The sequence below is a fragment of the Manis javanica genome, chromosome 8, assembly GCF_040802235.1.
Source record: "Manis javanica isolate MJ-LG chromosome 8, MJ_LKY, whole genome shotgun sequence".
Classification (NCBI taxonomy): Eukaryota; Metazoa; Chordata; class Mammalia; order Pholidota; family Manidae; genus Manis; species Manis javanica.
This window is the reverse complement of record NC_133163.1, coordinates 2439223-2465982: the sequence shown is the minus strand read 5'-3', so window position 1 is coordinate 2465982 and position 26760 is coordinate 2439223. Positions and strand designations below refer to the sequence as shown.

General features: G+C 56.6%; 2 protein-coding genes and 2 long non-coding RNA genes across 6 annotated transcripts in view; 1 reads left to right on the top strand and 3 right to left on the bottom strand.

The window, feature by feature from the left end:
• Positions 1-3259: 3259 nt before the first annotated feature.
• Positions 3260-10466, bottom strand: LOC108384486 (uncharacterized). The gene is made up of 3 exons (XR_001850039.3): positions 10162-10466; positions 8306-8532; positions 3260-7607 (listed from the first exon to the last, which is right to left on the bottom strand). It is a non-coding gene; the product is annotated as an uncharacterized lncRNA (long non-coding RNA).
• Positions 10467-14297: 3831 nt separating this feature from the next.
• On the bottom strand, positions 14298-22331 carry BAG5 (BAG cochaperone 5). 2 transcript variants are annotated; one of them, XR_012133632.1, is made up of 4 exons: positions 22015-22331; positions 18189-20718; positions 15283-15420; positions 14298-14599 (listed from the first exon to the last, which is right to left on the bottom strand). XR_012133632.1 is itself a non-coding variant. In XM_036991444.2 (2 exons), exons 1-2 carry the CDS (start codon positions 22329-22331, stop codon positions 19350-19352), a joined length of 1686 nt encoding a protein of 561 aa, XP_036847339.1. In that variant the 3' UTR covers positions 16558-19349. The 2 variants fall into 2 exon arrangements, 1 of the variants encoding a protein (XP_036847339.1); XM_036991444.2 differs by lacking the exons at positions 14298-14599; positions 15283-15420 and having other exon boundaries at positions 16558-20718.
• LOC140850682 (uncharacterized) lies at positions 16558-23797 on the bottom strand. Its single transcript, XR_012133633.1, has 2 exons — positions 23689-23797; positions 16558-18445 (listed from the first exon to the last, which is right to left on the bottom strand). It is a non-coding gene; the product is annotated as an uncharacterized lncRNA (long non-coding RNA).
• The window catches only part of COA8 (cytochrome c oxidase assembly factor 8), a 31146-nt gene continuing 26701 nt past the window's right edge, over positions 22316-26760 (top strand). For both annotated transcript variants that reach the window (XM_036991445.2, XM_036991446.2), the window contains exon 1: positions 22316-22452. In XM_036991445.2, coding sequence (XP_036847340.2) covers positions 22330-22452 — 123 coding nt within the window. In that variant the 5' untranslated portion in view covers positions 22316-22329. The remainder of the gene's footprint in view (positions 22453-26760) is intronic.

Below are 26760 nucleotides of genomic sequence, written 5' to 3'. Positions count from 1 at the left end.
CTGAGGCCGAGAGGTAGGGCCAGGCCCTGGTAGGCGAGTGACCCATCGCCACGTCGTCGACAGTCAGCAGCATGGGGCCAGTCACATGGCGAGGATTCACCCGGAATGTCCCCGGCAGTCCTGACGCTCATCACTCACCTCTGGCCTGTCCTTCCTTGGGAATGCCTGTGCCCTCCGTGCTGCCCCGCCCCCGCTCCACCCTTCCCGAACTGCCTCCCCTGCTGCCCCCACACTCAAGTGGAGCCCCAGAAGGCTCAGAGATAGGCAGCCTGCTCAGACCCAGGCTCGCCTGTCCCCAGGCCAGAATCCTCACCCTGGGCTGGGATTAGAGTCGGCCTCCCTGGAAGCCAGCTCCTGCCACTCACCCAGGAGGCCCTCCGGCCTTGGACCCCTCGCCCTGGTGGCTGCTGCTCCCACCCTCAGCCACTGGGAGCCTCTAGGGGTGGAGGCTGGCCTTGTGCCCAACCTGGGGTGGCAGGGTTGTGGGGCCCAAAGTGGGTTTTTGGAAGGGTGATGGGTGGTATAAGGGACACTAGGCTGCCTGAGGCCACACCATGTCTGGGGGAGCGTGATGAGGAGGGGTCTCCCGCCCACCTGCCTTCCCCTCCCCTCCTCTCTGCCGCCTGTGCCCGTGCTCTCTCCTGGAATGCCAGCTCTCCTGCCTCTAGCCTTCATGCTGGAGGACGGGCTATGGGGGACCCCAGGCCAAGCCCAGCCCACTACACGGGGCGTGTAGTGAGGCCCAGAGTAGGTGAGACTCACTGGCTCCAGGCCTCCCGCCTCCATCTGCTGCCGGGACCCCCTGTGTCAGAGGCTTCTACCTTGTCTTGTACCCTGATGTTGACCCCAGAGGCCAAAGGGAAATGAGAGCTGTGCAGTAGTTAGGAAGGCTTCTCAGAAGAGGTGCTGGCTGTTCAGGGTGTGGAAGGGCTGGTGGAAACTGGAGGAGGACGAGCAGGAGGGCTCCCCAGCTGGGAGTGGGCAGGAGACCCTCAGGCCACAGGGAGGGGATGGAATATGCCAGTGGGAGGCCTGTTATGTGCAGAGGGTGGCACCCCTGCCTCTTCCCAGGCTGGTAACTGCCTACCCTTACTTGCAAGGCTGCTCCAAGCACAGGTCGGTCACCAGACCCAGGGCCCCACTATGCCCAGGGGTCATCGGGCTAGCCTGGGGGTGTCTTGACAGGGCCTCGGGTGGGAGGGGCCCCAGGGGCAGCCTGCTGGAGGCCTGGGTTCTCAAATCCCCCCTGGAGAGAGCAGCAGGTGGGGGCTGATCGTGCCCAGTCCTTAGGACTCTACCCTGCTCTCCAGCCCGAGGACTTTCACCCAGCAAACATGGGCTGAGCACGTGATGTGCGCCAGGGACCCAGACACTCAGGGCAGCCCCAGCCACCTTTAATACAGACAACTCAGGTGAGGAGCTCACAGCAAGAACAAAGCGGAGGAAGGGGTTGACCCCTGTACGGGGTGGTGGGGACGTGGCCCCCATGGTCACCGAGGGGCGAGGAATCTGGCCCTGATGCCGTGGGCAGCCTGCCCTTGGCAGGGGCAGCCCGACCCTGCTCTGCCCTTGGAAGCTGCGAGCTGCCCGGGCTCAGGCTCTGGGCCCACCTGGTCGCATCCTCGCTGTCGCACTCGGGTGACGGGCACTTCCCTCCTTGTAGAGATGGGGACAGACCCCTGCCTGCCTGAGGGCTGGGGGCTAAGTGGGAGCACGTGTCAGGCAGTGCTCAGATGGCCAGTGCTCAGTGACCGTGCCATCGGTGGGGCTCCCACCACCACCGCCTCCAGGAAGTCCCTGCTCTCTGTTTCAGAGTCCAAGGTCAGAATTTGGGGCTACTTCTGGGTCCATCTGAGAATGTCTTTTGCACTTTGAGGCCCTTGAGTAGCTTTTTCTTCAGGGATGCTTGAAGAGTTGATGAGGATGAGAGAGGAGATTTGACATGGAGACCTAAATTGAAAATGCAGGTCACCCAGACGCTGCTTACAGTTAGTTGGGCAACTAGGCTGGACATGAGCAGACAGCCCTCCAGCTGACCTCCACGACTTTAAAGGTAGGCAGGGAGCTGTCACCCCAGACATGCTGCCTAATAAATATCCTCTCTCGGATTTCCGGTTTGGCTGCCCTTGGCTGACCTCAGCCAGGCCGGTTCACATGTGGGGCTGAGCTAATGTAAATTCCTGTCCCTGGGACCGCGGGCCGGCCCTGCGCACGCCTCTCCGAGGTGTGCAGCTCAGACGCGGAAGGGGCCCGGGCGAGCCTAACCTCAGTCGGAGGTGCGGGGAGAGCCCCTGCAGTGCTGGGGAGTTGGTGCCTGGCTGCCGGCGTTGGGCACGCGCAGTGGGTGCGCAGTGGGTCCTCAGTGAGCAGGGCGCGGGGCCCCCTCACCAGCCTGGCCCGCCCTCCCGTCCCCAGCGGCAGGACGAGGGCATTTCAAAGTCAGGGCGCCTCTGAAGCCGCAGCGTTGGCGGGAGGGAATAACTCAGCTCCCACCAGGCTGAGAATAGCTCAGAATTGGGTCACGCTTACTGAGAGCTCTGGTCACAGCCTCCAGCCTTTGAGGATAATCAGCTTTCTCCCCAATATCTATCCCTTCAAAGAAGGGGGCAGACGGGTGTGGGCACCATTTTAGAAGAAGCAGAGGGAACAAGGACGGAAGGGGAGTCTGTTACCAGCCGCCGGCCCCCATCCCCCACCGCCTCTGCTCGGCCTGCTGCCCCCTGGTCCCTGGTGGCAGGCCAGCTCTAGCCTGCCTCCCACCTGGAGTGCCCCCCAACTCCCCAGGACCGACCAGCCCTGCCCCGGGCGAGGTGGTGGAAGAAGGCCCCAGATGCACTTGGCACCACAAGGGCCCCTCAGGGATGGACCTGAGGTGGGGCTCAGCCGGGGACAGGCCTCCCACAGGTCCCTCTGCTGGCCACCCTCCGGGCCGAGAGGCAGAGTCCCCGGGCTTCCGATCCCAGGTGCCTAGAGTGCGGGGCACAGCCTACCTTCCCACCCTCTACGGGGCTCTTGGAACCTGGAGTGATGGAACCGCTCTACCTGCATGGGACACTTGAGTGGTCCTCAAAATGTGGTCCACAGATGGCAGCACCCACATATTCAGGGGGTTTGTTAAGAGACAGGCTCTCAGGCCCCACACAAACCTCCTAAGCAGAAGGTGTGTTTTAGACAGATTCCCCAGGTGATTCAAACAATATGAAAGTTTGAGAAGTACTAGTTTGGCTAATCTTTGTTCCCTCTTTGCCTCAGCCACTAGGAAGCTCAGAGCCAAATTTGTTGCCCATCTGACAAGAGTGTATAGAACTTAACCCTGTTTCATCTTATTTCCAACTGGTTTTTTCCTGCTGTCCTACCCTTCTCCTCCCAGAGTGGCCCTCAGGGCTGAAGTGGGTGATGTCACAGGTTCATATTGTCACCTGGGCATGCTGCCACCAGTGGTACAAGGCCAACTCCATCCTTGTACCAACACGGTGCATACCTCTTCCCCAGCTCACGCTCTCTCTCTCTCTGTGTGTGTATTTATATTCTTTAGTCTGTACAAACCCACAAGGCAGCCCCAGAGGGCAGGGGAGATGGAACCTAAGTATGCCTTGGACCTGTGGCCTTTGTGATTTTGCTTTTGAATTAGACATTTTCCATAATAAAATTATGGACAAAAATGTTCCTAAGCTTTGGCCACAGTATGTTCATGAATGTCCACAGAGCTGAGGTTCTCAAACTGTGGTCCCTGGGCCAGCTGTGTCCGTATCATCTGGGGACTCCGGACATGCCTGTTCCTGGCCCCACCCCACGCCCACCGGTCCTGGAACCCCGGGGCTGCAGGGGCGGCCGAGGGGCCTGCAGGGGAACCAGAGTCTTTCAAATTGCTTTCTTCTATCTCTTCAAACAGGCAGAACACATCTTCATAGCCTTAAGCGGCACAGTGACAGCTCTGGAAGCTTCCACCACCAGCTCCCTGGCTCTCCTGAGGCTGCGTGTTGCCAACAAGAACTCAGTTTGGCCTCAGCGTGGCTGCAGCGTTTGTGCTGAGTCCCCAGTCCTCCTGGGGTTACTGTCTCCCCATGTCTCCCTGTGGTCCGGGCGCAGAGGCCCCTGAGCTCCCGGGGCGGGGGCTGGCGAGGCAGCAGGGCCTCTGTGTGAGGACCTCCTCAGGTTCCGGTCTGAGCAAACCAAACGTCTGAAAGCGAGACAATGGAAAATTTGAAGCCTGGGTGGATATTTCGTAGGTTTAAGGAATGACAGCTTTTCTTAGGTGTGCTAATGATACTGTGGCTGAGATCCTCAAAATAACCTGGGTGGGGTGGCAGGGGAGATGAACCCAGGTGCTCCTTCAACCTGCGGCCTGCACAGTTCTGCCTTTGAATTTGACATTTTCCATAATAAGTATTTTTCTAAAAAAACAAGAAGGAAAAAGGCCCCAGACCCTCTCAACCATTTATTTGCTCAAGACACCCCGGGCAGGGAAGGTGGCGGCTGGAACTCCCTGCCCTCTCAGAGGCCCTTGGCCGCTTTGCCCAGCCTTCCCTTCCGGGGCCGCCGGGCCTGGAGAGTCTCAGCTCCCCGGCAGGTCTGAGGACGGCCCAGGCACTGGCAGGTGACGTGCTGCGGAGCAGGTGGAAGAGACAGGTCCCCGGTCCCTGGCAGGGGTAGCGATGGCCCGGCCGCTCCCTGCGCCTCCCAGTGCGGATCCGATGGTCACAGACCCAGGAACGCGTTTCTCTGGTTGAGGTTGGCCCTTGGGACCCTCCACCCCTCGGCAGCACAGGGTTGGGGGCAAGTGGGGCGCCACCCCAGAGGAGGTGCTGTCCCTCGGCTCTGGGAGGCAGCCCCTCTTCTGGGCTCTCCAATCTCTCCTCCTCATACCACCCCCACAGCCCTGTGCCCCCTGTCTCCCAACCAACAGCCTCCAGCAGGCCTGACATCATCCCATGCCCCCTAAAAATGGCTTAGAAATCGGCCTTATTGCAGTATAGTTTACATACAACAGGAGGCACCCATTTAACCATCCAGCCCCAGGAGTCCTGGACCAAATGTATACACCTGTGTGCCCCCGACCCCCACCCCTTCCCAGACCGGCCGTCCAGCCCAGTGTCAGGTAGTTGCTATTGTTCAACACTTGCTGATACACAGGATCTAGCAGGGAACCAGGGAATGAGACGAGGTCAGACCACGGACTTTTTGTGCTTTCAAGAGAGCACATCAGAGCAAGTAGCCAGCCCATGGCCGCGGGCAGAACCACTCCGCCTCTGCCAGCAGCTTCGGCCACCCGGGATGCTGGACGCGCAGGACGCTGACAGCTCTGAACCAGTGGACACACTCGGGGAAGGGGGCCCTGGCCTGCGGAGGCGCGGGCCCTGCCGAGGAATGCCGACTGTGGCTCACGGGTGGGGAAGCGGGGGCGACCGAGGCTTGTTGCTGGGCTACGGGCACAATGGACATTCCAGGCACCAGGCAACAGGAAGGGGGCCCAGGACCCAGCATCCCCAGCTCTCTCTCCCTCCCAGGACATGAGGATGTGCTGCCTGCCAGGCGCCTGCCCCACACTGGCCCTAGCACCCTCTGTGACCCAAGTTTGCTAGCAGGGCACCCAGCCAGAGGGTGGCCCTCCCTGCCTGCCATCTCCTGGCTTCTGTCTCCTCTGACTCTGTTTCCTGGCTGGCCGCAAAGTCCCAGGGCAGGGCCCTCACAGGGCCCTGGGCAGAGCTTAGAGGTCTGGGTGGGACCCCAGGCCTCTGCCCCCTGCCCCAACCCCAGGCCTTGGGCCCAGCACCCCCAGCTCCAGCCCAGCTTGGAGAACCCCCCGCTGCCCAGTGCCCAGCCCAGCCTTGTCTATCTGGTGCCAGCTGAGGGCTTCTGTTTGCTCCCTTCAGGCCCCGCTTCCTCCCTTGGTGGGGAGACTGGGGAGAAGCTCTGGGGCTGAGGGCTGCCCGCCGCTGGGGAAGGGCTTGGTGGTCACTGAGCTCCCGGGTCCAGCCTCCAGGCCTTTGCCCTCAAAGCAACCCTCCCTAGCGCCTCAGCCCCAGGGCCTCCCTGACCAGGGCATGGGGTTTCCTCAGAGCCGCATGGAGAAGTGCCTAGGGGTGCCCGGTCTGCCAGCCCCTCACCACCCCGCACACACAATCATGCATGTTTGCACACACACACACACAGTGAGTGTACATGCGGGGTCATGGGATCCCGGGAGATGCAGGCTTCAGCCTCTGAGGGCAGGAACACCAGCCCCAGAGTCCCTCCCAGGACCATGTTCGCCCCAGGCCGGGGAGCAGCTGCCTGCCCCCTCCGGCTGCCTCCCAACACCTCAGGTCTGCCCTTCTGGCAGCCCGCCACCCCTTCCTGTCCTGGGGACCCACACTCCCCACCAGGCTGAGCCCCCACAGCCACCCTGGGCCCAGCGTGGCATCTGGGGTGTGGTGTGCACTCCAACAGGTGCTGTCGCTTATCAGGAGCAAGGCCAGGAGAGGGGGCTGCTTCTGTCCCCTCCTCTCAGGGATGCAGCTCAGGCCTCCCCAAGGCTGAGCTGGGGCCCCACAGGGTTTCTGCTAGGCTGAGAGCGGGGGACAAAGAGACAGCTGCCAGCAGGGCAGGGTAGGGGGGGCCATGGCCTTTGTGTGTGCGCCCAGCCCCTCCTGGTGACCTCACTGCCGGCCAGAGAAGGGCTCTTTCTTCCCAAAGACGGCTGTTGGAAATCCGCCTGGGGACAAAGCCACTGCCAGGCAGGGGACCAGCTAGTGGCCAGCCCCCTCATGGCATAAATTAGGCGGGGGCTGTGGTGGGGGTGGGGAGGGCATCTGCAGCCGGAGCCTGGAGCAGGACACACATGGCTGTGTCCCCGTGAACAGGAGCCACCCTGACCCCCACTTACATAGGGGTGATGAGCTGCGCCCCTCCAAGTGTCATTCAGCGATTTGCCCTCCTCCATTCATTCCACAGATGGCCCCTGGGCCTCGCAGGAGGGAATAACTGGGCAAGGAGCGGGGCTCACCGCCCAGGGGGTAGGACAGCCTGGACCTGGGCAGGACAGCGAGCGGCTCATCTGCACGCACTCGAGCCCATGGCTGCGTCTGTCCCTGGGCAGACCGAGGCCTAGCATGTGCCCAGGTCTGAGGTCACGCAGCAGGCCCATGAGCCTGGCTGGATCCCCAAGTGAGGTCAGGAAAAAATCGGGGTTTTGACGCCTGGTTTTGGGTGATGTCCACACCCTGCAGAGCCGAGGGCCTCCTGTCCCCAGGGCCTGGTGCTCCACAAAGCACCCTCACAGCCTTGCTGGCCCCTGGCCCACCTTTCTTGGGACTCCAGAGATGCTCCTGTATGAGACCCTGCTGAGCCGGGGTGGCCAATGGTGGCTGATAGCGGCAGGGCCGTGTGGTCATCACACAGGTCTAGGCAGCATTGGCCACCCAGGGAGTTCCTTGGGCTGGCCCAGGGATGCTGGGCTCCCTTCTGATGGCTTGCTGAGTCCCCCTAGACCCTAGAGTCCCCATCTCCACAGCCCCGGGTGTGCCAGGGCCCCAAGCCAGGCAGGCTTCCTGCAGGTGGAGTCAGCGGCCCGGAGCTGGTCCCAGAGGTCAGGCTGGATCCGGGAGGCAGGCATAGGTGAGCTGGTGCTGCCAGCAGGGCTGAGTGTCAGGTGCGGGCACCCCTCAGAGAATGACGCCAGGCCTAGCTGCCCCACATCCCGGCCAAGCTCACAACGGACGCCGAGGGGCGTCTGAGGGGGCGAGGGTCACCGGCCCCCGCGGGCCTGTCTCATGAGGGGTGCGTGGGCAGCATGGGGCCCTGTCCGCGGTGTTCCCAGCCACCCCTCCCACTCAGACACTGTCTGGCCTGGCCTAGGCCTTTGGTCGGGGTCACAGAGCCCTTTGGGACTGGCAGTTGCCCCAGCAGCACAGAGACCCTAGATTTCCAGGGCTGGAGACTTCAAAGCCCTTGGGAAACCACTGGGTTCACAGCCCACCAGGAGCCAGAGAGGGAACTTAGGTTTGTGAGCACCTACTGGGTGCTGGACATTTCTGTAGCCCCACTCTGTCTATAGAGGAGGAAACAGTCCCCACAGGCCGGGGCCAGCATCCATCCAGCTCCCATGGTGGGCAGGGAAGCCGAGGGAGGGCCCCAAAGGGCTGGGGCACGTGACGCCCAGGAGCAGAGGGGCGGGGCGGGCGTAAGTAGGCCAGCCTGTGCGCCCTGTTGCCATGGGGCCGCTGCTGCACAGGTTTCCTTCTGGGCCCTGTTCCCGGGACACCAGGCGTCCCTCCCATCCCAGTAAGGGGCCATTCCCAGCCTCCAGGTCCCCCACCGCGCTCACCTGCAGGCCTCTGGGGGGCTGTGTGAATATCTCGGCCCCACCTGGTTACACATGCATGGCGTTCAGCGGCCCTGCATCTCAAGTCCCTGAGGGCTTCGTGCTCACCCCAGGAGGGCAGAGCTGTGCCTCCAAGGCCTTGGCGGGGACGGCCTCACCGTATCCACCTTCGCATGACAGGAAGACGGGGGAGGGGCTCTGCGGGCCCAGGATTCAGGGGACACAGTGGCCTAAAGGGGAGACATGAGCATCACCCAGTTCAGAGGTGGCCCTGGGCGTGCAGGGGGAGCCTCAGGGCTCCTGCCCACCAGGCAGCTGCTGTTGCCCCGGGGCTCTGTGTGCCTCACTGGAATCGGCCCCACGACGACAAAGTGAGGACCTTTGCCGACCTCTCGGGCAGAGCAAGGCGCACTGGTGGGCAGCTGCCCTGCCTAAGGCCTGGGGCACAGAAGGGCCCTGAGGCCCAGCTTCGCAGACACCCTCGTGCTGCAAAATTGATGTCAAAGGGCAGAGTCTGGGTGTTAGGAGAGGTAGCTGACCCTAGCGTCCCTGAGCCCCTGCCAGTGAGGACCCCACCAAAGGTGGCAGGCAGGGAGAGAAGCAGAGCCAGGTGCCTTCCTGGGGGGCATCTGGGGGAGGAGCCAGGTGGGAGAGGCTGGGCTCCTTGCTTGGGGACACCCAGACCCCTTCAGGGTCACAGCTGGGCCCCTTGATCCCCCGCCTCAGCCTCCCTGTCTGGTAACACAGGGTGGCCCCAAAGTCCACTCAGGTCTGTGTGGGACTGGCTCCTGAGGGGCAGGAGGGCATGTGGGAAACAGGACAGCCCCCTTTTCAACAGGGGCGCCCCAACTAGTGATTGTAACCATGCCTGCTGGTGGCTGCACCCTTCAGCGCCTCTGTCCTCTGGGGTTGGTAGGTCCGTTGGAATCCCAAGGCCCCTGGTTAAGGCCCTGGACGCTCAGCAAAGCCGACCCTTCAGTAAAAAGGTCTGGGACAAGAGCCCGAGAGCACCCGGGCTTACCCACGGGGTCCCACTGTGCATGGCTTCCCTCCGAGGCGCCCACTACCTGGCAGGGCAGTCTCCCCAGCCCAGCGCCCAGGAGGCATGTAGCGTGTCTGTGGCATGGAGCTGTGTCAGGCATGCCCACAGGTGCTCTCAAAGGAGGGCCTGGCACAGAGCAGGAAGTGCTGGGTGCTAAGAGACCCCCGAAGCTTCCTCGGGCAGGGGCTTCACGGAGGGTGGGGGGTGGGCTGGAGCGGAACGTGCTTGGGGTCACAGGTCGCAGCGGGGACGGCCATGGTCCCGGGGCTGCTGGCGCCCAGGCTTGCCACCTGCCTTGCATGGTGATAGGTGCCCTTTGCCTGGTGCATGGTCACCTGAGCTGTCCTGCCTGCTGCTGACCCTACAGTGCAGTGGGGGGACCCCACTGGCCTGGGACAGGCCCTGGGAGACCTGCTAGGGAAAAGTAGCCCTGGAAGATGGGGCCTAGGGGGGCTCCTTGTGCGCAGGAGCACCAGGGGAAGCCCAGCCTCCCTTCTCACTGTACACAGTAACCTTTCCTGCCCCCGAGGGCCCAGGCCCTGGCCCAGGCCCCACACTTGCTTTGGACCTTCCAGCTCCTTCCTTCTCTCCGGCTTCCACGGCCGTTCTCGGCCCTCCCGCCCTAGACCTCAAATCGCAGGACCCCGGTGGGGACTGAGGCCCGAGAATGGGATGGTTACCGTCCAGCTCCGGGGGGCGTCCCTCCCAGGCCAGCGCGCCACAGAGCCGCGAGGGTCCGGTGGAGAGGTGTTTGCAGGAAGTGGCTTTGCCTTGGGCATGAAGGTTGGGCACAAATTACCAGGGACCACCCCCTTACCTGCCAGGGCACAAGGCTCTACCCGATGGCGTGTGCCAGGTGGGCTGGTGGTGGGTGGCCAGCCAGGACCTGAGACGGTCTCGCTGGATGCCCCAACACGAAGGGAGAGTCACAGGTTGCAAGAACCGCAGGCTTGACCCAGACCCTAGACTGTGAAGCGATCAGAGAGCCCAGCACAATGACCACGCACCGCCCCGGGGCAGAAGCCACAGCCCGGAGGCGCGGCCAGCTGCCCACCACCGTGAGGGCGGTGCGCCAGGCAGGGGCCCAGGCAGACACTTCGCAGCCACCCTGCCGGGCTTCTGGCTGCTCCTTCCGCCCTGGGAGGTGCCGAGCGCCTCAAAATTGGGCCGCGGGCGCCGCCTGGCGGCCGTTGCTCCAAAAAACCATACACTTCGGGCTCAGGAGACACCCAATGTCAAGGGACCCCTGCGCGCCAGGAAGGCGCCACCGCCCAGGCCCGGCTGGGTGGAAGGCCGGATGGCGAGGCGGGTCTGTTGGCCTCCCTCTCCACCCCGCCTAGTAGGTCCTGCACACAGTGGGGCGCAGACAGGCCTCTTGGGTCTCACCTGGAGGGGCCCCCTGGGGCACCTGCCGGGGCACAGGCCTAGCATCTGGATGGACACCCACGGAAGTAACCAGCCCAGGCCTGGTGGAGCTGCAGTGGCCTGGACCTCATGAGGGAGCCTCCCCAGGAAGGGCCCAGTCCCAAAGGGCCGCTTGTACCTGACTTTCCGTTCTAGGAGAGTCTCTGGCCCCGGATGCAATCCTGCCCCCACCCAGGGACCCACGGCCCCTCTTGCAGCCAGCTAGGCCCTGTGGGAGCCAGCCCTGCACATTCTCTGGTCCCCACCTGGCCCCAACCACGGGCCGCTGCACCTCAGGGTAGTCGTGTTGATGGAGGACACCTGCCTTTCCTCTGATGGCTGGGTTGGGGGTGAGAGCAGGAAGATGGCTTTTTCTGGGAAGATGGACCCGGGCCTCCCAGAGAAAGTAAGGCCGAGGGTCACCCAGAGTGCTGGACCTGCCTGAGTCAGCATTTGTGGAGGGTGACATAAGCCTGGCAGATGGTCTGGGACAAGACCTCAGGCCCACAAGCCAGCAGCCAGGTCCCTCACCCCAGCCTGTGGGTATGGCTGGCCTCTGTGCCCATCAGATTCTTTGCATCTTCAATAATTTGCTCTTTTTGTTATGTAGCTAGACCCAGGGGTTCTGTCACTTGCATTGCTTTTGTGACCCTGTTCTCGTGACTAGTCTCTCCTACTGTCAGACAGTCCCCCACCTCTGGTGCTTCCCTCACTGCACCCCAGATCATCTCCCTGGGTCCCACACTCTGCCCCTCTCCTGGTGTCCCGCCCTCCCTGCTGGCCCCTGTCCCTGTCCCCCTTGCTCCCATTTCAGCCCCCATCACTGCCACCAGGGTGAGTAAGCAACAAAGCACCTAGTCCTGGAAGGCCCAGATCCTGCCCTGGAGCTCCCCCCGGATCCCTGGCGCCCCGTTCCCCCCACTCCGTCCCCTGCTCCCTGCTAAGCATGCCTGGCACTGGGCTCTGGGCCTCCGCACCTGCTGCTTCCTCCCTGGGAGATCTCCCACCTGCAGGGTTCAGGTGTGCCCCTAGAGGGGCATTCTTGGACTCCCCAGCACAGGTGCCCCACCCCAGGAGCACACATTTGGGGTACATGCATACCCTGCCTGCCGGCACGATCCTTGTCACACCTGGGCTATATGATTCACTACCCTTGTCTGCCTTCTGCCTGGACACGGGGACACATCTGGGGCTGCCAACCCCTCGGCCCGCAGGACAGCGGCCCATGGAAGTTTGCAGGTGGAGCATAGGAGGCCCTCCCTGACTCTCCTGCCCCTTGGGTAGCCCTTCTGCCAACTCCCATGATTCATACTGTCTCCATTCATTCATTCATTCAACAAGTATTTACTGGGTGAGCCAGGTGCCGTTCTAGGTACTGAAGATGTAGGAAGAACAAAGTCCCCCGTCTTCCTGGTTGGAGACAGTGGATGGTCCCGCTGTGGAGCCCCTGCGGATGGCGGAGCGGGACTGGACCAGCTGCGTGGGCCAATCTGGCGGCCAGCACTTGCTGTTGGTTCACACTGTGTTCTGCGTTCACGTGGTCCATTCTGAAGCCAGGGGTGGCTGCTGGCTGCTCAGAGGTAGGCCTGGACGTGCTGAGGACCCAGGAGCAGCGTGCGAGTTGGTCCCTTCTGCAGGGACAGCCATCAGGAGGCCACCTTTCCACCTGTGGCCAGGCAGCAGGGGGCAGTAGTTCTGTCCTGCACCCTCCCCAGGGAACCCAAGTGACCTGAGGTGGAGAGGGGGAGGCCTGGCCAGGAAGATGAAGGGACAGGGGTGGCCACAGTGTGCTGTGGGGGCTCCTTTGTGTGGGAGCCTCCCGTGTCCCTTCGGCTTCTCACCCAGCAGGGTGCTCGGCCAAGGGCAGCTGGTCGGAGGTGGAGGGGGCAATGTGTTCACCTGACCTGCCCTCCCACCATGAGGGCCTTGGTACGGGGCACGTCCAGTCCCACCCAGGGGGCAAGGTGGGCATAAGGTGAGACCCTGACAGGATGCCAAGATCCTGGCTGCAGGTAAGTGGACCAAGGTCCTTTGAATCCTGATAAGCAAAAAGGCAGCTGACTTTAAACTTTATGAAGCATCTAAAATCTGAGATTTCCTATTCACTTACTCAATAAGTTGTTTTGAATATAGATTATCTGCCAGGAGCAGAGGACACTATTTCTGAAGAGGAGTTCATCCAAAGCTGTCTGTTTGCCACTTGCTGCCAGGGCCGGAGGCTACAAGGATGAAGAGATGGTTCTGCCTTTAAAGGCACCTTAGCCTGGGGAGGGAGTGACAAATGAGCCAGTGGGCCCTGAGAGCCATCAGGGGAAGGGGCAGGCACAGAGGCCTGGGCGGGAAGGCTTCGGGATGCAGGCGGCAGGGCCGACAGAGGCTGGGCGGAGCCACTCAGGACCACCCAGCTCCACGTCCTGGGTGCCCTGGGGGACGAGGCAGGACCATCAGGTCGGAGAGAGACTAGCAGTGCTTCTTTGGGAACCAGATGTCTGCAGGGAAATGGCTCAAGAGTTTAAAGGGTTACCACACAGATTAAACCAGCCATTTGCTGCCACCACAGAGTGAAGAAGGTATAGGACAGTGTGAGTCACACAGAGATGCTCACACAGAGTCTCCGGCCGCTGGCAACTTGGAAAGATCTCCGAGTCCTAGGAAGGGGAATAGCGACTTCAGTCTGGGGGTAAGTTGAAAGGATATACCTTTTCCAGTTAAAATTCACAACTGAAAGACTGGCACAGAGTAAGATGCTGGTGTATCAAGACTATTTCTTGTAACGTTTTCTATTAAAAGGGACTTGTGGTTTACTGATGTTTGGAACTCAGTGAGATTCCACTTCAGCCGCCTGCACTCCAGCCTGAGCTCCCAACTGCTCCTCCAGGGCCAGCAAGTGTGCGAGCTTCTATAGAGCTCGATGCCCAGACGGCACCCCTTCCAGGAGCGCAGAGCCCTGTGGGCAGGAGCACACCCTCCCGGCGGACTGCAGGGGCCTGTGCGGCGTCCTGCTGTCCAAGATGAGCTCTCTGCCTTTCCTATTAGCCGTGTGGCCTCGGGCTGCTGCTTGGGTGTGATCTTGAGTGTGCAAATCACTTGTGAAATAGAGGTGGTGCCCAAACCTGCCTCAGAATGGTTCCGAGAGTGAAACATGCATGTGACATGTTTTGTACAGGGCCAGGCACATAGGAAGTTTCAACCAATGACAGATTGAAAAATGAAATGTCAAAATTACAGCAGAAGCATGTTGGCCACCACCCAACATGCGCGAACCCGGGTGACCTCAGACCTGCACTGGGCCTCAGTTGCACCCCTGCTAGCACCTTTGCACCCTGGAAGCAAGAGCCAAGCTTCCTAGCCCGGTATCCCTCAGCCCGTGCGGCACCACTGCCCAGCCCACCCCAGGGGTCCCGTCCTGCTTCCGACCAGCCTCGAGGGAACCGAGCCCCCTCCCTCAGCCTCCCTGGCCTGTGGTGTCCACTGCTCGCTCTCCAGCAGCCACTCAGCACCTTGCTGCTCTCCTGATGTCCTGGCATTCACGCACCGGACACACCTGGAGTGGCTGGGTCATCGTGCCCTTTACTGCCTCAAAGAGGTGTGGTGCCTTTGGGATGATAGAGTACAAGGTGAGGAAGGGATTCATTAAAGCGCGAGTGTCAGGGAAGGACGGGTCAGTGAGGAAGGGCGTCCACTGAACTGCTGCTTAGCATGGGGCACAGCCCCTGCCAGCTCCTTAAGCCAGTGTCACCCGGCGTCCAGGGTCCACTCGGATCTGCGCGGCGTGGGAACTGAGCCCCCACCACCCCAGGATTTCGGGGAGCCACAGAGCACTGGATGGAGCGAGATGATCTGTGAACTTCCTAGAGGCAAAGAAAGGAGACTTTCAGGCAGGCTCCTAAAGAGCAGGGCCGTAAACTGCAGTGCCCCCCGGGGGGTGACAGTAAGTTGCAAGCCCAGATCTGAGCCCTCAGCAGCCCCTCCCTACCTTCGTGAAATAGGACAGAATGAAGGCTTGGGCTGAAATCTGGAGGATTAGAATGACAAAGCAAAGTAACAGACACTTACCTCTGGAAAGGCGCAGACAAAACATTGTAAATTGAGCAGTGAGAAATTTATTTAAGGCAAAAAGGTGCATGCTGGGAGCAAGGGGAGTGTGGGCCACCTCGGGGAAGAGGCACGGGAAGGTTTAAGTTTTCTTTAAAGTTACACACTTAGTGCAGACCCGTGAGTGACCTCAGAGGGAGGTGGGTCCTGAAAGGTTGGGGGTTCCCTCTTCTAAGGATTTTTCAGGAATGTGACAAAGGGCTAAGGGGTGTAGACTTTGTAAGTGGTCCCAAAATGTTCATCTTTGATGAGACATTAAGTCTCTTCTCTTATCAGTAATTATCCAGGTAATTCTGCAAAATTAACACAAGAAATTTACTGCTGATTCCTTCCTAGGATGGCAGCTTCCATCTGGGAGCATATCCATCAGGACCGCCTGCCCTGCTCCCAAGGCGGGCTGTTATTGTCTGTTTGCTAAAGAGTGTGTCAAGAACCTTACTTCTTAACTGGGTTTTAAAATGCAGTTTCAGCTTTAAGATGGCATCTTTCCCGTTTTCCCCACGCTGTTTCTAGCTGGGCGTGCCGGCTGCATCGGTCATGCGCTTCTCTGGCCCAGGCCGCAGTACTTGATCAGGGGCTGGGGGAGCAAAACCAGCACATAGGTTCAGTGAGGAATCACCGGGTCTAACCGCAGGCTGAAGTAGACCTTACATGGCATGATCCAACTGGCACAATGAAGACATGGGCTGTGCTGAGAGACTTTTATCTGGGGAATATTCAAACATTTGAGGCCTAGTTGCTCCTGACCATTTGAGCTTTAATGGATTAACTCATTAGGCCTGTGAGTCTTTTCCGGCCCTCTAGTTTTACCCACCTAGTGGGTTTTACTAGCCCTATTCTCTCTCCACCCAGCTCATATCTATTCTTCTGCCTAACAGCCTGGTGGGTATTTCCCAACCACTGGCACAGCACTAAACACACAGAAGCTCGGGGAACTCTGGTTCTGTCTGTAAGCCGCCGAAGCCCGCTGTGGCATCGTGCCTCTCTGTGCGGCAGGGCGTGGAGAAAATTTCAGCTCTCCCCCAGAGCACTTCTGAACTGTGCAAATTCTTTTTGCTTCTGTGCTTGCTTGCCACACATTTGCAAAGCTGAGGGCACCGTCTGCACATCTCTTTGGAGCACCTGTTAGATATAAGCAGGCAGAGATGGCAACAGAAAATCGCTTGTAGGAAAAAGCCAGGAACAGAAAAAAAAACAAGCTCCTGCTACCACGTAATGGGTTTGCAGTAGATGAGGGACCGCCCAAGGTGCACAGGACACTCTGGGCAGGAAGCTGCGGGTAGGGACTGCTCGGCCGGAGACGCAGCACCTCTGTAGGATGAGTTCCAACAGCACATCTTAACATAACCCTTTCCTCCAGAGACTAGGTCCTTCTGGAACCCCTTCCAGTTTCTCCTCCTACTGTAAGTACGGCCGGCTTCGGGACCTGTGGGTGCCCTCCTGGAGGAGAAGGGTGTGAGGACCCATCTCCCCTGGGTGTGGCGGCCCATCTCTGGCCTCCACCCTTCCTGGGTCGTTTCAGAGGGAACAGATGCCCCTTCACGTGCAATTGGACCCTGGTCCGTGCTCTGCATCGCTGCCTCCTCAAACCAGGGCCGCCCGCAGGAGCCCAGGAGCCCGCCTTCCCAGGCCCGGCCCGCTCTGGCACCCCGACACTCAGTCATACAGTGAATGAAGGTGCAACATCAGAACAGAACCCACACCTCAGACTCTCTTCTTTCGCCACAGCAAAGATAAGCTAAGAGGTTTTATTTCATTAGTAATTAAGGGTATACTAATGTGTATATTTAAAAATCATACCAGATTGACATACTATCACAACAGTCATACAACTGAGGGGACAGGAACTGACACATGGGTGACACAGCTGGATTATACATCAAGATCAATGGCAAGTGTTTCTCCAACTATTCTTAAGAGAAAAATACCAGGCGAGGTCAAAGCTAAAAAGCTTTGCTTAAAAACCCCTGCATCTACAGGATAAGCTTAGACCCTCAAACATTAGGTAAAAATTGGCAAAGTAAAACAAATCAGAAAAACAAACATACTAAATTATAATAAACCAAGGCATTTTAGTAAAATAAAGCATTAAACTATACTTAGTAGACATATTAATTTATTTTCATACCGACTTCATTATAGGGTGACTGACTCTCGGGATGGTGATCTGAAAGCAATGCTGACTGAATGTAGGGGAAGAAAGCAAACATTCCCAGCCATTTTTTTCCATGAACACGGATTATACCATTTAATGTAGACCCACGGCCAAACATTTTTAGGGGGTAGGTTTTACTTCTATTACAGATTCTCTTCATATCAGGAGCATAAAAACATGATACAACGTTATAAGCCTGATTTTAAAATTACAGGTGGCTGCCCATATTAACACAGACAAGAAGCTCCCAATGGGGGGGGTGGTGGCGGGAAACTACCTCAGGTGTCACCAGGGCTCATCACGGGGTAGAGCAAGCAGGTACAGGGCACTGGAACAGCCTGAAAATGTCAGGTCTTTCCAGTCACTCAAGGCTGATTTGATCATCTTGATGACCAAGGTATCAATGAGCAATCCAGCCGACGGGGGAGGAGGGGTCTAGCCCCAGCTCACAGGGCTGGCAGATGGCAGTAAGGGCATCTTTGTAGAAGCTACGGAGAAAGGTCGCGGAAGACCTGTTTGCAAAGAATGGATACTTCTAAAGGAAATGACTTTCAAATCTGAAGTGGAGAATGAAGTAGAGCCTGCGGGACAGGCCTGAGGTCAGCACAGCTTTGACCTCCCAGCTGTATGACTGAGGCAGTGCTTGAATCAGAACCCTTCAGGACTTGGAGAGCACCCTAAAATTACGGTACAGAAAACGAATCCCAATGTGACTTTGGCCACAAGGACGTGCACTGAGAGAGGCCCCAGCTGTGGGGGCTGGATGTACAGATGGGGGGGGGCTCACTGCCCAAAGTCCAACTGCCCCCCAACTCCACTATCCAGTGCACCTAGAACACTTCTGGTAGCAAAGATATAGCAAGGGCTCTTAATTATCAGGCGGTTCTGGGACAAAGTGAATATGTGTTTAGGGCCACACTTTTACCGTCTTTCAGGTGCCAGGGTTATTCCTTTATCTTACTTTCAGCAGTTTATGCAAATTCGCATCTCAGGAAGAAAACATTACTACAGAGTTCAAAAGACATACTCTAGTGATTTGTGCGAGTCATGATGGGAGAGGAATCTGGTAGTTACAGTCCTGGGACCAACACGGTATCAAGGCACTTCAGAAATCGGGGACATTCTTTTTTCACATTAACAGGCAACCGTAAAATTGAATTTCCCGAAAATATTTACAGAAACATGCATACCCTTTAGTAGAAGAAACGCTGCACTGATGGCCTGTGCCAGCTCTCAGGCGCAGGCGACGCCCCCGTGAGCCCGCGGCACAGCAGGAGCCCGGCAGCCCTCGCTGCTTAGGCTTGGTCCCAGAGGGACGCTGAGGACGCCAGCAGCTGCCCGCCGACTCCTCCGGCAAGCCACGAAGACCTGGGCCTGGGGGCTGGGGCAGCTTCGGCCCTCCTCACTGCAGAGCGGCACCAGTGTGTTCGCTTTGTCCGTTAACACCCTTGAATGACAGAAGCCCATCATATGCCACATTTCAGACATTTTTGTTCCTGTTTAGCATAACCTGACATTGGTAACTAATCTCCAATTTTCATTATCCTACTACAGATACAACGTCTTTTTTTTTTTTAAGGGTTCATTAACTTCATTTCCAAGTTCCCATCCTTACTAATTACTAAGGAATTGTAAGTTCAGATTTTACAAACAAAAACAACTTGAGGCTGTCAGCTGGTGTTTCACCCCTTCTTCAGTGCAGTCTCGGTGGTTTCTTTGCTGCTAATTTTCATAATTTTCTTAATGTCCCACATAAAAATAAGATTCCTCCCTCTAAACGCAGAGTTGGGAGTTAATACAGACACTGATTTTCACACAAAAACTGTTCGTGAAAGTGCAGACCACCGGAACAGGAGCAACGGATGGCCTGTGGTCGGGCAGGACCAACCTCGCGGGTGAGAGCTGGGCCCTCCGCCTCCGCCGGCGGCATGAAGCAGGTCGTGTGCGTGGGCCCCACGTCCGCCTGACCGAGGTGTTCCCCTCCCTCACGACAGTCCTAGTATCACGTGAGGTCATGTCTACTCCTAGATTCTAAAATATATGCATTTTAATGCTTGCACAGCCCACTTAAAAATTACAAAAGCTGCCCATTCCATTTTATGATTAAAAAAAAAAAACAAAACCCCACACAACATACAGATAATGATCCAAATGGAAAAGTTAATGTGCTATAATATCTGTTCCGCAGTATCAAAAGAAAGATACTGAATACCAACTTGCTTAAACCATAATACTGATCGAACTATCACGTATCCATCACATTTAGGCTCGATGCCCTGAAAGCCCTCTACAAATACACAGAAGCACATGTAAAGCGCAGAACAGAGCCGCCACCCCGAGAGCGCCGCGGCTCAGTACTCCCACCCATCGGACTTCAGGTCGAGGTAGCCGAGGACGTTCTGCGCGAGCTTCACCGCCTGCTTCCGGGCGGCTTTACTCCGCTCCTCCCCCTGTGGGTCGACAGCATCCAGGGCCAGCAGCTGCTTGGTGAGCAGCTCTTCCAGCCGGACATAGTTCTTATCGGTTCGGTCTCCATCAAAAGAAAGAACTTCTCCCTGGATCTCGGACAGGTTTCCAAGAATGTTCCAGACCGCCTTATGTGATGGGTGCTCGTCGCAAGCACACAGCTTCCTTTTCTCGAGGGCTTCCTTCAGGTCGATGTAAGTGGTAAGGGTCTGCACTTCAATCACTGCTCGTCTCCTGGCTTCCCGGATGCACGGGTTCTTTTCAACACTTACCTCATCCAACTGTCCAATCAAACCCTGCAATTCTGTTTTGGAGCTCGGGTACAATTCAGGACTTTGTGCTTGAATAAGTTCATTTTTTATTTCTCTCATTCTCTTGAGGACCTTTTCTATTTTTAAAATGGAATGATTCTGTCCCAGGTCAAATGCGTAGGTAGTATCTGCTTCCTCTTCTAAATCCAAGTATTTCAGTAATTTGTTAATATCCTCTACTACCTCCCTTCGGTAATTTCTGATTTCTGTGTGTCCGCACACATCTAACGCGTCCAGATCGGCCATCAGCCCTGAGAGCACACAAGAGAGGTGCCTGCAGGTCTCGTTGCTGCTCACTCCCGTGAGCAGTGCGATCAGGGTGCCTCTGGCTCTGTTCACTTCACACATCACAGAGTTGATTCTGGCAACTGCAGGGTGCGCGTCCTCCGAGAGCGGCAGGGAAGGCTGCCCCTTCACGCAGTCTTCGATAATCTCCTGCACCGCACAGAGTTTGGTCAAAGTGTGATACCTTGCTCTGCGCAAGGAGATCTTCCCTCCAGTTTTAACATGTGTCAGCCTCAGAATGATGTCTTGGATGGCTTCTTCAAATTCATCAGTTACACAGTTGCCGCCGGTATAAAATGGCACGATGTTTTCCTTCACGAGGGACTGGGCTTCTTTAAAGATGTTCTGTATTTCGATCCGGTGTGGGTGGTTCGCATTCTGCTCCAGCTCTTTGAGAAGCCGCTCTGTCTCTTGCGCTGCTCTCTTCCTGGCTTGCTGGACTTCTCCTTTCCCTTCAGTATCTACAGAGTCTATTTCAAAAAGTTGTTTTGTCAGAATCCTCTCCAGTTTCTTGTAATTCTTGTCATCTGACAGACCACTGAAGCCAATGACTTGCTGTTCTATACTTTTTACTTCCTTTTGGATTTCCTGAAGCCTAGTAATAGAAGGATGTTGGTTGCCCATATCCATACTGTTGCTGTGTTCAGTTTCACAAGCACTGAAAGATGACAAGGACAGTTCATTACACCACAAAGTCTCTACAGAAGGGCAATCATATATTAACTTCTTCTAACATTCTCACTTTAAAAAGATATGTTTAGAAACAGGGTTTGTCATTTTGCAATCCAAACAAGTCACACTCAGGAAGGAAAGAGGCGTGACTCATCAACCCCCTCTCCTCAGTACACCTAACACAGCAGCGATTAAGAACAGGGTGACCGCAGGGCCGCAATGAGCTGCAGCTCTGCGCCTGTGCATTTCCAGTTTCTTCAATGGAAGAGCAGCAAACGCTTCACAAGCACAACACGAGGTGACTATCAACGTGGAAAGAGCCTAAGTCTCTTGGGTGCGAACACTGGAGCTGCTCTTTGGCACCAGCAGGGCTCTTTGGGGGAATGCGAGACATTCTGCTCAGGCACCACCTCAGCGGCCCACTGGCCCTAAAGAGCTATGCGTCTCTCCAGGAAAAAGTAGCTCTAAGCGAGACAAATGCCGGCGGTTCGCAGACACCTCCGAAAGCTTCCGTTTCTGCGCTCCTCTCCGTTCCTGTATGTGTTTCTACAGAACTCGTTTCTCCGCCCACTTCCGGCACCTCAGATGGTCCCTGCGGAGGCAGAAACCTCCCCGGCCGAGGCCCGCTCGAGGCCCGGCCGCCGCCTCGGGCTCCGCGGCCTCGTACGTGCCCAGGCCTCGCCGCGCTCCCCTCCCGCCTGCGTCCCGCACCGAGGGGCAACTCCCGTTAGGAGTCCAGAATGGCTCCGCGACTTTCTGCTCATGCTCTTGGTTTCCTTCGAACGGCTGACTGGGGGAGGGGGGGCGCGGGGTGAATAATCGGCCGAAACCCACCCCTGTGGGTGCCCGGACCGAGTACACGCGGCGGAGGCCCACGCAGGGCGCGCCGCCTCGCCTCCCCTCCGCCTCTGGCCCTTCCCTCCCGGCGCTTCACCCGGACGAGGTCCAGGCTGCTCGGGCGCCGGCTTCCCGCGGCTGCGGCGGCGAGGTGGGCGCTCGGCCCTTCAGGAGAAGCGGCGCCAGGGCGGGGCCCCAGCGGCATCCCTCTCGCCGCTCGCGGCTGGGCCCGGGCGGGGGCGGCCGGCGAGGGGGCCGGCGGCGGCGGGGCGCAGCGGTCGCTCCGGGAGTCCCGCCCGGGCCCCTCGACGCGCCCACCGGCCCTGAGGTCACAATGGCCCGCGGGGAAGGGGGCGGCCGCGCGCGGCGGGGCGGGGCGGGGCGCAGGGAGCTCCGGGGCCGCGCCGCCCGCGGAACGGGGGGTCTCCGTCGCCGCCGCGCTCACCTGTGTCGCCCGCGCCATGGCGAGCCCGCCGCCGACGCACGTAATTCCGCGGCTGCCGCCCTGGAGAAACGTTCCCGGGCGCCGCACCCCGACCCCGCCGCTAGCGGCCTTGCTCGAGGCCTGGAACGCTCGTGACCGGGGTGCGGCCGCTGCGAGGTCCGGCCGCCCGCCGCCGCGCACGCGTCCGACGCGGGAGAGCGCACGCCTGGCCGCGCAGTTCTCCTCCCAGCCGCCGGCTTTGCGACCGTGCCGTAAGGCAGCCCCCTCGCGCCGGCGCGACTCTGCCGTGCGTCGCGGGAGCGGGTCGCTGCGGCCATGGCGGCGCGGAGGCCGGGACGCAGGGCGCTCCTCCCTCCTCTCCGCCGCGCCCTCGCCGGCCCCGGCTGTCAGCTCGGCCGCGAGAGGGGCAGTGAGTGCGGGGCTGCTGCGCCGAGCCGGGTGAGCGGGGTTCCCGCAGAGGAGGGCCGGGAGGGGTGGCCGCGAGGGGCGGCAGGCCCGGGCCGCGCCTCGGGGACGCCCGCGGGTCCCACGCAGCGGCAGCCGCGCCCCGGGAGGGGGGTCCCCGGGCAGGCCCGCCTGGGGCGCGGGGGTTGGGGAGCGGAGCGGCCTCCGCGCGAGGGGCGCCTCGCCCCGGCCCCCAGGCCGCCCGTGTCTCGCCGGCCCCTGGGGCCTGACGGAGCGGGGGGTGCCGCCGTCGCGCCGCGCGCCGTGGGCAGAACTTTGGCTGACATGGCGGTCAGCGAGCAAGCCGGTACGTGCCTTGTTGTTTGGAGCAGGATTATTACGTATATTTAAAAAGCTCTTGGTGTTTACAGCATTTCTTCGTTTTGTTTTTGGTTTGTGTTTTGTCTTCGTTAAGGTTATTAGTGCTTTTCTTCAAGCGTTGGCAAACTTTATCATCGTATTTTGTAGGACTTAACGTTAAATTGTTTTTCTTGTTTGGAAACTGTGTGCATATATGCTCATTACAGGCCGAAGAGCCACAAAAGTTGACGGCTGTAGCCACAGAATTGTGACCAGTTTTTATGAATTGCACTTTTTTGGGGAGGCATGTTTTCTGCTTAAAGGAGCCCTAGTCTTTGAAAGTCCAACTGTGCCCTGAAAATAGTGACTGACTGTGTGGAGTGGGCCGCAGATAAAACATTTAAACAAAAGATCGTACACTAATAATCTGTCAACAGATTAATGAAGGAGGCTGGAAATTCTGGTTTAAACATTAATAAAAAGATAAAGAAGAGCCAATTAAGAATACCAAAATGTGCCTGCTTATTATAAATTTTCATTTCTTCTGGTCTTTTGTTATTAATGTGCTTTTATAAATGCAGCTTTGAAGTTCTGTCTAGTTCACATTTTAGACAAGGAGTTACCAGGGCAGCTGTTACCCAGACCCCCCCTCCCTGGTTCAATTCCCTGTTATAGTGGCTGCAGCTCTGACTTCTGTTCTTAGAACGTAGGAACTGCCCCTCACACCCCAGCGTCTCAGTCTTTGGGCGGAAGGATACTCAACAGGTATCTGAAAAGGCATTTTGGGAAGGCAACCGACACCAACCGGCAACCGTCCCCAGTGGTGAGGACTTAACCTCAATTATTTTGTGAGCTAGTGCTGGGAAAACGAACAGCACCCACACAAGGCTTTCCTTATTTCATACAGCTTTTTGTTAAAATAAATCTTACCTGTGTCTGATCCTCAAGAGGAGACCTCTGTGTACCTTTTGTTTATAGTCCAAGTGACTGAGCAGCCAGCGCCACGCACCTGCCAGACTGCCGAAACTGTGCAGGTGGTGGTGAGCGTGAGGATTCTGCAAGGTGGAGCAGCTGACCCATGAGTCAGCCCTTGCCCAGTTCTAGCATTATGACTTACGTTGTTTTTTTAGGACATGTGCCCCATTGTGCCAGGTACTGTGTGGAACATAAGAGAGCAGATCTTCCTCAGGGCGTTTTGTGTTTTGTGTTGTTTGGTCCCCTCTTCCTGGCTGGCTCTCCAGGTAATTAAATTCTTGCAGCACAGAGAGATTGTTGTCTTTCAGACTTTGATTTTAAATATTAGGTTGTCTTAAAAGTAATAAGTCATAAGCCTTTTGCTTTCTTTATCTGAATAGATATATTTTAATCCTGTATGACTAGTCACACTATGTATTTCTCCTTAATTATTTGCTCCCCACTTGAGTTCAGGAGACCTGCTTTTAGGACCTACAAAATTTAGTGCCAGCTTTGATCTCTGGTACCAGTTTTTAATAGAAAAGTATTATAAAACTTGGAGTTAGGCACCACTCTTCCTTCCAAACCCAACTTAAAAACTCAGCTCTCAAGTGTTCTAGCTGCTGCTTACTTGCTTATTCCTTATCTATGTAGTTTAGGTCAGTGGTTCTTAAACTTGTCTGCATGCTTGGGTTCATCTGGAAAACTTTAGAAAGTACTGGGGTCCACCTCTGGAGGTTGTGATGTGATTGGTCTGGGATGTGGCCTGGGCATCAGGTTATTTATTTATTTATTTTCTCGGTTTGTCCAGTATAACCTCAATATAACATCAGGATTTATGATGTTTTAATAAGCTCCCAAGTTAGAGATTCATGGGTTGCATTATATGCAGTAATATTTGCTTGTAGCCCGGAATGTCGTTAACATGATAAGTCACATTTGTTAAGTATTTGCAGTGCTGTTCTAAATGCTTTGTGTATTTTAGCTTATTTGATCCTCGTGAGTCTATGAAGTGGGCGCTGTTATCATCCCCATTCTGCAGGTGGGGAAGCGTGGACGCCGTCGGAAGGACTGATTTCCTCGGGATCATGATGCTTGCACATAAGGAATGTGCATGTTACAGTTCCTATAGCCACAGAATAGTGAGTCAAAATTTTTCTTACAGTAGTTTTGGATCAAAAAGAACAAAGGACAGGAGCATAGCATGGAGAGGTAATATTTACAAATAACAAATAAGGAAGCTGTCTGATCCTGTATTTTGCTTATATATTCATTAAGGAGAATGATTCTCAACCCTCCAAGGGTAGATTCAGAATCAGGATCATAAGGAGGAAGTTGAGGTTCAAGATGCATGAGAAGATGTTGAGAAATCTAATCGCAGGACTTAAAGCTAATTTGGGCATTTCTCATATTTAAAAGCTTTTCAATAAATAGTTGGAAAAAAAAAACATGTAGCTTAACTGCATTGTCTCAAAGGTGAGGAAGTTGGGCCCAGCAGCAGGGCCTGGCCTGGTGTCACACAGCAGAGCCAGGACTACACCGGAGCTGCCCACTCTCAGTCCAGGGCCCTAACATCACCAGCTGTTTTTGCCTTATCAGGTGAAATGATTACATGATTTCCCCTTATTCTGTTAACCGGGAGTACTACATGATTTATTGTCTAAGGGGAATTTCAAACATGTACAAAGATAGAAGAATATAAAGAATTACTATGTATCTAACACTCCCGCTTTTACGATTATCCATTCATGTCTGTTTACTTCATCCCCCCCCCAACCCGTGTAGTCTCCCTTCCCAGATAATTTTGTGGCAAATATCAGTCATAGTAATTCATTTCTAAGTATTTCATATGTATCTTTAAAAGATACGGAATTTAAAAAAATAGCTAAACATAGTACCATTGTCACATCTAGAAATACAACAGTTCCTTAATTCCAGCAAATGTGCATTGTTCTGATTTCTCGATTATCTTAGAAATGCCATAAATGTCTTGAAGCCAATATAATATTGTATATCAACTATAAAGTAATGAAATAAAATTACTGATTGAAAGAAAAGAAAATGTCATGTTTTCTTTCCCAGTTTGCTTGTATCAGGATCCAAAGAAGGTCTGCAGATTGTAACTGATTGATAATCTATTAGGTCTCTTTTAATCTATAGGTTTTGACTCTTGTCTCCTTCCTCTTTAAAGCTGTGTGGGGGCGGGAAGAACATGCCCTTCGGAGTTCCCCGGTAGGGACCTTGCTGATTGCGTCCCCATGGTGTCCTGGAAAATGTCGCTCTGATCTGTTTTTCCAGTCAGTTGACGGTTGCAATCTAAAGCCTTGACCACACTCAGATTTGATGTTTTCCTTTTTGAGAAGACTTTCTTTGGAGGTGTGTTCTTCCATCAGGACTGACTGATTTTCTGATGTTAAACAAACCTTGCATTCCCAGCATAGACGTGCAGCCAGGTCCTCACGTGCTGTGTGTCTGTGCGCAGCGGGATGCTGTGCGGGTGTGTCTGGGGTCTGTCTGGAATGGGAGGCCGAGGACTACAAGAAGGTAAACGCTTTCAGTCCCTATCCCAGAAAAGCTGGGGCTATAGACCAGGACCCTTGTTCCTTTCGTCACGGATGTTGCCCAGCACTTCTGGGAAGGAGGGTGCTGCGGAGAGGTCTTCCAAATGCTGGGAGAGGCCCCCCAAATGCTGGGAGAGGCCCCGGGGGGGAGTACGGGAGAGCTCAGGAGTCTGCTGTGAAGCAGAAGGGCTGGAGAGCCAGGCTGGGTCTGCAGAGCTGGACGGAGAGAGACCCGGTGTGGGGCAGCCCGTTCACAGCTGAAGAGGGAAAAACGGCGTAACTGCCGCCAGACACTAACAAAATCTCGGACAGGTAGGAACACACAAGTTCCTCACTCTGGGAAGGCCGCTGGCCTGTGGAATTGTGAGGTTCCAGCATGCTCCCCCATCAGCCGTGCCCACGACAGCAGGTACATGCCCCTGCCATGTGTTTGTGCTGTAGGAGCCGTAAGGGATGGTAATATTCAGACCTCAAAGGGATTCTTTTA